The sequence below is a fragment of the Schistocerca serialis genome, chromosome 9, assembly GCF_023864345.2.
Source record: "Schistocerca serialis cubense isolate TAMUIC-IGC-003099 chromosome 9, iqSchSeri2.2, whole genome shotgun sequence".
NCBI lineage: Eukaryota > Metazoa > Arthropoda > Insecta > Orthoptera > Acrididae > Schistocerca > Schistocerca serialis.
Window position 1 is genome coordinate 157564027 of NC_064646.1, and position 12510 is coordinate 157576536.

The window sequence follows — 12510 nt, forward strand, 5'->3', positions numbered from 1 at the left end:
AGATGCACTTTTTTTTGTATAACTTCATAAAAACATTTAAAACATTGTCGTTCCACTATGGGCAAGGTAAGGCAGATGACAATTTAAACAAAATAAGGGATTATAAAGCAAACAATACTCAAGCAAAATGAAGAATGGAAATAATGAATGCAATAACATGGACAAAAATATAGGGTGATAAAACACATGAAATTAAATCGAAGTTAACACACAAAAACAATTACAATCACATTCTCGTCGATTCTAAGTGAAAAAAGAATGATAGGAAGAAGAAAAATAAATAAATACATTTAACCCTACTAACTGAATAAAAATAATGATCAAAGTCATTTTGATAAAGAATTAAACATAAAATAAATCGCATGAAGAGATTGATCCACAATCTCCTGTATATGTTGCCTATACTGTAACCATTACGCTGCACAACTAGTCTACTAAATATCCCTTTATCAAAGCTGAAGAGCGTCATGTAAAATTCTAAACTCCCCACCCCTTATGATTATTCGCAAATGAGTGCTCATCAGTTTGAATGGTGGCAGGGTGAGAGACCGGAGAACTTATCCTACATCACTGAATAAATGATTTCAGAATGTCAATCTCGTCGCTGGGGATCTCCACTTGTCAGTGTCAAATATGATTTAATAGTGATGTACCTCTACACAGGGAAGTCTGCTAGTGGTTAAATGTAAAGAATGGTTTGCATAATTAAAATAACCCTCTTCAAGTCACTGTAGCATTTGATACCCCACTTCCATCTACATAATATTTTCACATGTGTCTTTCAATTTCAAAGGCAAGTAGAAGTTAAAATCATATGGTTACACAGAAGTAATATCTTGAATACAATTTTTTTCCTTATTTTCTTTTAAATGTTGCTGCAATACTATTATTACAGTTAGCAATGATAACTCTGGTTCCTTGAAACTGTATGTGAATCACTTTCTTACTTGTTTGCTGAGTAGCTGTGGCATCATGGTCACCAACTTCTAGTAATTCAACTGGTTCTGCTCTCTCTTCACCCTGAAGCACCAGGTCACCTGCTATAGGCTGTAAACCAAACTTCTGCATGCGCCTTGACACAACTTTGTTCCATATGAGGCTCTGATATGAATGCAGGTACATAAGACGTGTACCGCGAGGTATCTGTCAGGTTAAAAACAATCAAAATTAATTATAATAGTAACAAAATAAATAATCATGTAAAAAGTGAATCATCTTGAATGAAACCAGAATCCATCTACAAAATCACGAAGATATGCAGCCACTGTAATCTTCAATAGAATTTTCCTAAGTTAACTGATCATGCTGCCACAATTTTAGATGTACGTGCAGTCACTGTTGCATGTGGCTTTTATCATCATGATGATGTAACAGTTGCTGAAACATTCATTTAGGTACACGTTACCAGACAGCAACAAGAGGAAGGCTTATCAAGGCCTGTAAACTAGCTTTTGCAACCAGACTTTCATCCATGCATCAAGATAAAGTTAAGCACTAGAAGAATTACAACAATCACAGCTTCTATGAGACTTGAATTCACAATCCATTCTGGATCATCTGAATAAATTTTGACATGTTAAAGCCCCTTCATTAAGATAACGTAAAATTCAGAAAGAATTAACTCTTTTCTTCATGAAATCTGAAACACATCGAACATCACTGACCAGGGTGCCTACGTGGACAAGGAAAAAAAATTCCTGGATTTCCCCGTTAAAAAACACACTTTCTCCTGGATGACAGTATATTTTCCCCTATCACTCTTTTGAATGGTTATGGTTTTGTACACGGGCGTACAATTTCCTGGCACTTTAGAAAACAAAACTCAGAGAAAAAGACACGTTTTAGAATTATCTTTGATGTGCAGCAACATGTACGCTGCGTATTTTTGAATTACGAAAACATACATTGGAAATCCTCAGGGAGTCACACCTAGTGATACGTGGCTGGCGGCCACGGGGCCCCGAGCTGAGTCCTGGCATTGCTTCCACTTACTTATGCCAGGCTCCTCACTCTTATCTTTCCTATCTGGCCACTCTCGGCCAGCTCTTGTTCTTTTCCGACCCTGACGCTATTAGGTTTCGAGGGCTAGGGGTCTTTCATTTTCCAACCTATACTTCTCATGCAGCGTCTGACCCGGAGCGGGCGGCTGCAAAAGGCGTCTGTATCCCATGTTAGGGGCGGCCTCCAGAACTGCGGAAGGCAACGGAATACCACCGCAGATTATCTTCCCTGCATAATGCAGTCTCCATTTTATGCACAAAAATGGCTTCCTCTCATGTTAAATCAGTGTCCGGAGGTAAAATAGTCCCCCATTCGGATCTCCGGGGGGGACAACTTGAAAGGAGGCAAAAAATCAAAACGAGAATTGGTACCTGGAATGTCAGAACTCTGCTACAAGCAGGAAAACTAGAAAACCTTAAAAGAGAGATGGAAAAGAATCATATGGACCTCGTAGGAGTTGCTGAAGTAAGATGGAATGGACATGGAGAGTTGCAGTCAGATGAATATGTATTCTACTACTCAGGAGGAGAAATAAAAGGAATTAATGGAGTAGGAATGATTATGACAAAGGAATTGGCTAAATGTGTGGAATATGTAGAGTATGCAAATGACCGGGTTATTGGTGTAAGGCTGAAAGGAGCACAAAAAGATTTACTGATTGTCCAGGTGTATATGCCAACTTCAGAACATGATGACCAAATTGTAGAGGAAACGTACAATGTAATAGAGAGAATAATGGACGAAAATAAAAAATGCTGCAAAATAGTAATGGGAGACTGGAACGCCATTGTGGGAGAAGGGAAAGAGGGAAACATAGTAGGCAGTCATGGTCTTGGAAAGAGAAATGACAGAGGTGAATGGTTAATTGACTTCTGCAGGGAAAGGCAGTTGATAGTGGCAAACACATGGTTCAAGAACCATAAGAGGAGGCTCTACACTTGGAAATCACCAGGGGATAAATATAGAAACCAAATCGATTTTATACTGGTAGAAGAAAGATACAGGAATGGAATCAAGAAGGTGCACACATTACCAGGTGCAGATATTAATAGTGACCACAACTTACTTATGGCAGAAATAGAAATAAGAATGAAAAAACTGAAAAAGGCGACAATGGTGAAGAAATGGGATCTAGAGAAGATAAGGTCCAACAAAGAACAAATTGCAGAAATGCTGTCTCGGGACTTTCTAAACACATTACGAGACAAAGAAGCACCTGATAATGCCAACGAGTACTGGAATATGCTGAAAGAAGGAATCATTAAAGCAGGACAGCAAAATATAGGATATGTAAAAGGGAAAAGGTCAAAAAAACCATGGGTCACACAAGAAATGATTTCCAAGATGGAGGAGAGAAGAAAATTGAAAAACAAGAACACTGAAGATGCAAGAAAGATATACCGAAGGTTAAATAACGAACTGCGAAGAGAAACAGAGCAGGCTAGGAAAAAATGGCTAAAAGAGGAATGTGATGAAATTGAAGAATTGGAGGCTAAAAGAGGAATGTGATGAAACTGAAGAATTGGACCGGAAAGGAAGATACGACTTACTATACAACAGAGTAAAGACTATGACATGGGAAAAAAACAGAGCAGGAAGTGCTACTATGGAAATTTTGAGTAAAGACGAAGAGGTAGTGTATAAAGATCGTGACGATGTCCTCCAGAGAGGGGAAGAATATATAAAAGAGCTATATGACACAAATAGCAAACCAGAAACTCTGGAACTTGAATCACACAACAGTGTAAGTGATGAAGAGAAAGGACCGACCATCATAATGGAAGAAGTAAAGTCTGCTATTGCTGCAATGAAAAATGGCAAAGCAGTAGGTACAGATACAATACCGGGAGAAATACTAAAATGCTTGAACCACAATGGAATAAGAGAAATATTGAGGTTATGTAATAAAATATATGACAGTGGTGAATGGCCTGAGGACTTTTTGACAACAGTAATGATTCCATTGCCGAAAAAACAAGGAACCAAGAAATGCAGCGAGCACAGGACAATCAGCCTCATTTCACATGCAGCCAAAGTGATGTTAAGAATAATTAATAAAAGACTTGAAAAAGTAATAGAGGAGAATCTCGGCGAGGAGCAGTTTGGCTTTAGACGGAATACGGGCACCAGAGATGCAATAGGGCTCCTACGAATCTTAGGAGAAAGGTTTATTGAAAAAGGAAGAGACCTATATATGTGCTTCATCGATTTAGAAAAGGCATTTGACAATGTGGTTTGGGACAAGCTGGCGACTATTATGAGGGAAAAGAGAGTGGACTGGAAAACCAGAAGACTTATAAACTCATTGTACCTTAATCAAAAAGTTTCAGTTAAAGTGAGAGGAGAAAGTACAAACTGGATCAGACTAGGGAAAGGAGTAAGACAAGGATGCTGTTTATCACCTACTCTTTTCAACCTGTACTTGGAAAATATGATTGACCAATGCTCATTAGATGACAAAGGAGTAGAAATTGGAGGAAGAAGAGTAGGGTGCTTGAGATTTGCTGATGACATGGTCCTTCTAGCCACAGGGGAAAAAGAATTACAGGATTTGGTGGACACCATTGCAACTAACGGAAAAAAATATGGAATGAAAATTAACACAAATAAAACAAAAGTATTGGCAATAGGAGGAAATAAGGAACTAAAAATTGTGCTGAATGGAGAAAAACTAGAACAGGTGCAAAATTTTAAGTATCTTGGAAGCAGAATAGACACCGACTGGAAGTGCACCACAGAAATTAAAACAAGGATAGCAATGGCAAAAGAGGCGTTTTATAAGAAAAGGAGAATCTTCTGCAGCGGTATGGACAGAGAACTCAGAAAGAGACTCATAAAATGTCTTGTATGGAGTGTTCTTCTATATGGCGCCGAAACATGGACTATGAGGAAAAAAGACAGAGAAAGGCTGGAGGCTTTTGAGATCTGGACATGGCGGAAGATGGAAGGAATAAGTTGGATGGACAGAGTAAAAAATGAAGAGGTACTGAGAAGAGTGGGAGAGAAAAGGCAGTTACTAGATGTAATAAAGAGAAGAAAAAGAAATTGGATTGGGCATATATTAAGAAAAAATGACGGACTGATAAAAACAGTTTTAGAAGGTTATGTAGAAGGGAAAAGGAAGCGAGGAAGGAAGAGATTCCAGATACTGGATGACATGATGGACGGTACAACATACAGCAGCCTTAAGAAGGAAGCAATGGATCGCAGAAAATGGAGAGGCAAAGGACCTGCTAATATAGCAGATAACTGATGATGATGACATTGGAAATCCACCAAACGCCACATGTTACTTTCCGAACCATTGAAACCGAGATTTCGATGTGCTTTTGTAAGCCGTTCGTAACTCATGTCACGTGATCTCGCCAGCCGATGACAGAGGATATTCTGAACATAGGACATGTGATGTAGTCAGCCAGTAGCAACATCAGTGTCAAGTAGCGCGTCAAACAGGGAAAGTTAATAGTTTAAATTAATATGCATAGTGTTGTCACAAGAAAAGCAAAGCTTTCACATAAAATATTGGTCTCAAGCTGCAAGAGAAGCTAAGCTTTCGCATATACTGTTGATCTTTTTTGCGCGTGTTACACTTTAAGAGATATCATACAAATGTGCCTGTAAAATTTTTAATAATGACATAAATGTCTGATCTTCAGGGTTCGAGGGTTCGAAATGCTTCTTAAATGGCTCGTCATCAGACACCTGATTTTTAAATGGAGTCAAACACTTTGTGATTTGATAAATTCACGGTCCATTCTTGTACGTAGTTCAACTTACGTAAAAGGATATTTACTTTGAAAGTAACGCTTTTCAAACCACCAATCGTAATACCTTCCCGCGACCTGTTACAAATAGGTTCATTTCAGCAGTTGCCAGAGAGTTCAGGTAACAGGCGACACCACGCTTGGGTAGATATCATGACGTAGGAAGCCCGTATGTCCGTACGTGTAAAAGATCATCAATGAAAGATGATACTGCAAGAGCATCGGAATTTCGTGAACCATATTAAAATGTGCAAATTTAAAGTGCATACTTAAAGGCACACTCGTATGTCCAGATTCCCAATGAAGTACCGTAAACCTCGACCTGATATTAAGCTTAGTGTGGTTTTCAGGATGTAAGTTTTCTTGGAGCACCAGTACTGTATTATATCATGTTTGGTTCTTTATTATGGCATAATGCCACACGTGCTAGAAAATGAAAACATGCACTCGAAATGCAGCGAACAGTTGAAGCTACCCCGTACTGTGGAATTAAACATTTTGTTTCAAATACATTTACTGCCTCTGCGGAAAAGATTAGCAAAAGTCAAATTTCTTTAACAAACAGACAAAAATAACTTCATTGTTCCGCAAGGCGATTAATGCTTGACTGTCAGAAAGGTGGAAATAAAATAAAATCTGAAACTAATGACATATTTCAGCCTTTAGTAATTATGTGAATGTGTTTTAATCCACTTGATAGCTCCCGGCCACGGATATCCGTTTTGTTTTCATTTGACGTGAGAGTAAACGAAGGGGAAACAGCAAAATCACTTAACGTAAACACGGGTCACGTGGAGACTACCCACTATAGCTCAGATTGCTCTGCGCATCAGCCCCGGATCTACGACATTTGTGAACCGGGTCAATACTAAAAAAAAATCGAATTTTCAAAATATGTTCATCTGGTAGCGCACATCTTTCTGAAAAGTCTAAAACATAAAACGTATGTATTCGAGGAAATGTAAGACATATTATTTGGTCTTAAGTATGCCCAAGTGCAGTTCCATGCCTCTTCATAAAGCATTTTTCTGCTGCACGTCCAAACTACATTCAGGAGAGTGGAAATTGAAATGTCCTGTGGTGCCTCTCCTGCTCCCAGTCGGCGGTTTGGCAGCCTGCCTCTCTTAAAAAAAAATCTCGCAATTAATAGCGGATGGGATTATTTGTAATAGAGAGAACAAGAACTCTTCGGAAAATCTGAACTCTTCATTGCCCCTTAGTTAATAACTTGCTGTTTTGTGTGACATAAAATTAAATATAGGATACATAAAACCAGTACTGACAAGAGATAAGCAAGAAATTACACATTTCTTCAAACCTTAGCTCCTAGCATTTTTTTCTCTCTAATCTTGCTACAGCTTTACATGGCGTGTTTTCCTTTCTGTGAAAAGATCTTTTACCTCATCAAAGTTTGTCAAACGTTTTGCTACATGGAAAATCGAAATGTAGTTATCTAATACTGAAAAAGCTGTTAATACAAATAATACCCAAGACTGGTGTGGTTTCTCGATCTGATTACGTCTATTTTGTCACTGTCTGCTAGATACAACAAAATAGGCCTTTCTAATACGGCAGCAATTTTATAACACACCAAATAAACGAGACCGTTTTGGCACAAATGGTCATTTTTATAACATGACAAAATATAATCCAATAAGTATTAATATCAAATGCCTATTAGGCCTACTACAAGCAAAAAGCTTTATGTTAGGAAATAGTTTCACGTTTCATTCATATGCACCAGCTTCTCTAGCATGAAATCGAAAACTAGTATTACAAAATTTTTATATAAGTTTGGAATTGTCTTATTCTTCCGTAATTTGTGTGATGTCCTCGTTTCTTCTCCGTCCTAGTTTTGACAAACAATCCTGTCATCACCAATTCTGTAGCTATTGCTGCCACTGTCAAAATTTGTTCGCCGATTAACTTCACTAACCCTGCCAGAATCACTGGTTTGGTTCTCCCGCAATTATTCTCCGGTTAGGCATTGTTACGTGTACGTACAACACGTTTTCCGCATTACTTCCATAATAGAACTTAAGCGGCTGGTAGCCGGGGACTGTACTACTGGTCATTACTAGTGTAGCGATCTGGCCAAACATTTTCCGTCAAAACTTCATTTTCTTGGACACACCGAGAAGATAATACATAATCTTTCTCACCTGTTATTCCTGTCAGTCATTTATTTCCATTCTGATAGTATGAATCTATGGATTTCGCTAGTTATTATAACAACGCTGATCATTCGCACACACAATCAGCCACATACTCAGACAGCGATTGCCATTCATCCATTGGGCTTTACTCCACTCAGCTCGTATAGCCCCGTCCCCTTTTGTCTGTGGAAAGTTTATTTCTAGATGCGACAAGGATTCTCCCGACAGAGACATCACGTACATTATGCATGCATTCAAAAGTCAGCTTATGATTCATTCATAAATCAACTTACAATGTGTTCAAAAACCAACAGAGAAGCGTTTCAAAATCATATGACTAATTGATAGGCAAACGTATGCTGGATGCTAGGTACTTTGTGAAACAAGTTTTTTCCCCCCCCCTCAAGAATATGAATTAGGCGCCCCCTTTTCCCGGAAGTATCTAGCTGCTTGCTGCGACTGCTTGCACAGCCAACAGTCACATTCCTGTTGACAGAAGCAGGAGAATCTACCACTCAAACGTGACTCTACTGCGCATGCGCATGAGCCCGCGCGTTAACTGCTAAAACAAATCGAATGTAAACAGTTGCGACTTCACGCTCATTGGAGGCAATTTGTTGTTATGAAGCACTTGTGTTGTCGTCGTATATGGCGCATTTCCTTTGCAATTTAAGTTATTTTCGTTTTTTCTCTCGTTTATGTTTTATTGTTGAAGTATTATTCTGCAGTAGCAGGATACAGTAATATCCTTTGTTAGTGTGTCAGTTCTTACTAGTCAAAATTACAAAAATTTAACTGAAAACTAAAACAATGAAAAAATCCCGGAATTCTAAAAATATCCCGGGTTTTTCCCGGTTTTCTCCCGGATGAAAAAAATCCCGGGTTTTTCCCGGATCTCCCGGATGGCCCGGGTCGTAGACACCCTGTTGACATAATTTTGAACTTCCCGCTTTTCAACAAGAAACCCTCCCTTCACCAAATTCATTGTATTCGTGGCCACTATTTGAAACAGTTGGCTCAATACATAAGTAACCAGTATAGTAACTGCCTTCAATTCTCACACTTACTTGAATCGCATGGATTACAAGCTGAATCCATTCAGACATTCCTACAAAACAGTGTGTACCTCTTTTTACACATCAATTTCTTCTTCAGGGCTACGCTTTTCTGAAACCTGGGATCAAATGAATCTTTGTCTTCCCATATTTTACTCCTACAAAAAGTAAAGACGTCATATGGCCAAATATTGTTCTGGATGCCACCATGCATGGTCCTGTTGAATGTAGTATGCCATTGCCTTCCTCCAATCTTCTGAACTGACTGACACCACCAGTTACAGGGGGCACTCCAGTTTAACAAGGATTCCGAACCATGTTGGAGGTCTGAATTTTTTCACACCAACAAACATTGCCAGAGGTGAATGAAGTGAAAAGTGACCCATAAAACTCTAGGATTGATCAAGAAATAAGCCTTTGGATTTGTATATTTCATTCACTATAAGAACAAACCCAAACACAAACGCGATGACTGATCAGCAGCCATAGCACACATACACCGGTGTTTTTACACTCTTGGAAATAGGACCAACGAATGTATTAGGTGGTATCTTATTACGAAGTCGCTGCACATGAAACTTTAGAATATTCTAATGTATTAACAGGCATCAATGTTTTTCTTAATCATACTTTAGCTATGTAGTTTGCACTTCAAAAATCGCATACAGATGCAGTCTCTGTAGACACTACTTGTGCTCTGATTGTTACACTGTTAATACATACTGTGAAAATGGTTGACACTCCTTCCCGATTCGTAGTGAAATACATGCGCCTAACTCCATTAACACATGGCGCGAGACAAGTTCTTAATGTTTTTCATAAGATTACAAGCAAAATCTGCTTCGAATGTTTTTTTGAGGCCTAGTATTTACTGAATATGTAAAAGTAACAGATATTAATATAATAGAGGGAAACATTCCACGTTGGAAAAATATATCTAAAAACAAAGATGATGTGACTTACCAAACGAAAGCGCTGGCAGGTCGATAGACACACAAACACAAACATACACACAAAATTCAAGCTTTCGCAACAAACTGTTGCCTCATCAGGAAAGAGGGAAGGAGAGGGAAAGACGAAAGGATGTGGGTTTTAAGGGAGAGGGTAAGGAGTCATTCCAATCCCGGGAGCAGAAAGACTTACCTTAGGGGGAAAAAAGGACAGGTATACACTGGCACACACACACATATCCATCCACACATATACAGACACAAGCAGACTTATTTAAATATGTCTGCTTGTGTCTGTATATGTGTGGATATAAATATGTCTGCTTGTGTCTGTATATGTGTGGATGGATATGTGTGTGTGCGTTAGGTAAGTCACATCATCTTTGTTTTTAGATATAAAGTAACAGATATGACATATATGGCACAATCGATAGCAATGGAGTACGATATACAACTGTACTATTGGGCACTTGACCAATCTCACTGTGGACCTGTATTTGTTCAGCTTGAATACCTATGTCATTAAAATATGAAAGTCATTAAATACATGGTAATTATCACATATTTAATCATCATTTACCTATAAAAGATGAGCGTCTTTTTGTTTCCAATTACATATTGCATGTAAAATTCCAGTTTTGCTTGCAAATATAAATTCTTAATGATCGACAATTTATAAAATACTGTTAAAGATTGTTTAAGTTAGGAAAACCTTACACAAATTTTGTGAAGAAAAATGGAAAAAACCAAAGACATTTTATCTGGATATGTCCATTGTTTTATACTACAGTTGTGATCTCACATGAGCCAGAGTGGTAAGTGTCATAGAAATATGGAAAACTACAATTTTCATGGCATCTAGCACGCTTGTTGATCACCTCATTATCAACATGGTGCATGACAGTTCCAGCACTGAAATGCATTCCTCGATCCATTCCTCGGAGTCAGATATGGAAGCAGTTCAGAGATTACCAGATAACTGATTGTTATACCTTCAGTGGCTTCAATATTTAATTTTCATCTTACGTTCTCCGATTTTAGGTATTTTTATTTTATTTTAATGCCATAAAATTGAAACCTCTGTGGAAAACCCATAACATCAATGTTAACAATTCTCTGATTTTACATTTCTTCCTAGTAAGGTTTATCTCAATTCTACATTCTTGCTTGACTATTTCGTTCTCTCCCTACCGAAATTTGATGTGACTGAACAGGATGTAAGTGGCATAAAAAACAAAACATTCGCACCACAGATTTTAGCTTCACTGCACAGTTATGATACGACAACTGTTAGGTAGCGGCAGCAATGGAAAAACACAAGTTGACGCGAAGTGTTCTGGATTGTGCCAATACATGACAAAGGGGCCCACTTGCCACCTATTCTTGTGCCACTTATAATTCAGTCTTGACTTTTTGAATGTATTTCCAATACTGATCACAACCTTCCAAATTCAAACACTGAATCCCAAAAGATGTGCTCAGTCAGAATCAATGAAACACTGGCCATTTCCAGCCAGTGAACTCTTCATCGGCTGGCGACTTAAACATGACCCAAGATCTAGCGCAGCCACCACACCACTTGCACAGTTTGTTTAGCTCACTATGTCATAAATTTACAGATCTTGGCCTAAGTAACATTCAAAATTCCTAAAGCACTGGATTATAAACAAGCACAGAAGCTGTAAATCACAGCTGATGCAAGAATTTCATTCTCCTCCTCCTAGGTAACAATTTAACCAACACTTATAACATCAACTGACATAACTAAATTTCCAATTCATAAATAAACATGAAACAAATTTCAAAATTTTACATCATATAATGGACCTATTAGGAAGAAAAATTGAAAAGATTATAACTTTTGCTGATATAATGATGATTGAGATATTTCACAACACAGTACTGTCACAAATTATAACTTAAAACACGCAGTTTTGAGGGCTCTTTCATTTTATGTTCAACTCAAAAATAGCAAACATTTATAGCCTATATGGTGAAATAAACTGCAAACTATCAAATACAGTGAAAACTGCTGGATTACAACACCTCAGAGGTTTGTAACATCTCAGATGTTTGTTTTCTGCCTGAAGTCAATACCCGCACAGCAAGATGATGTCAAACTAATGCAATGCATACAAATGTATAAAGAGCAAGCTTATTTGTTGGCGTGTTCCAGAGTACAGCTGATGTGATCAGTGTATGGCAAATGGAGTGACTGGCTTTCACTTAGGTTTAATTTATATACTTACATCATGTATGTTCTTCACTACTGCGCATTAATTTTACATAAATTTCTGTTTGGGGCCTGTTGATAGAATCTGGCCTGTACTGTGCCTCTAACAACTGCAGCCAATGTAAGCTACTCCATTTGCTATATGCGGCGCCACAATTAACAGGATATGTTAACTGAACAGTTGTGCGATGGCTTGTTTGTCTTTGTCACAGTCCTCCATTGTGTTTAATGTGCTGTAATGGCAGCAATTGTTATAAATGTAATGGGTTGCTGGGACAAAGAAACTTAAATCACAGCAGGCTGAACTTTATTTCATATTCACTGGCGTTAGTAAGTACCATACATGATGGG

General features: G+C 38.1%; 1 protein-coding gene across 1 annotated transcript in view; it reads right to left on the bottom strand.

The window, feature by feature from the left end:
• Positions 1–12510, bottom strand: part of LOC126419289 (muscle-specific protein 300 kDa) — a 146271-nt gene that overhangs the window by 71574 nt on the left and 62187 nt on the right. Inside the window, exon 9 of the mRNA XM_050086453.1 lies at positions 948–1143. Within this exon, the coding sequence (XP_049942410.1) occupies positions 948–1143 (196 nt within the window). The remainder of the gene's footprint in view (positions 1–947; positions 1144–12510) is intronic.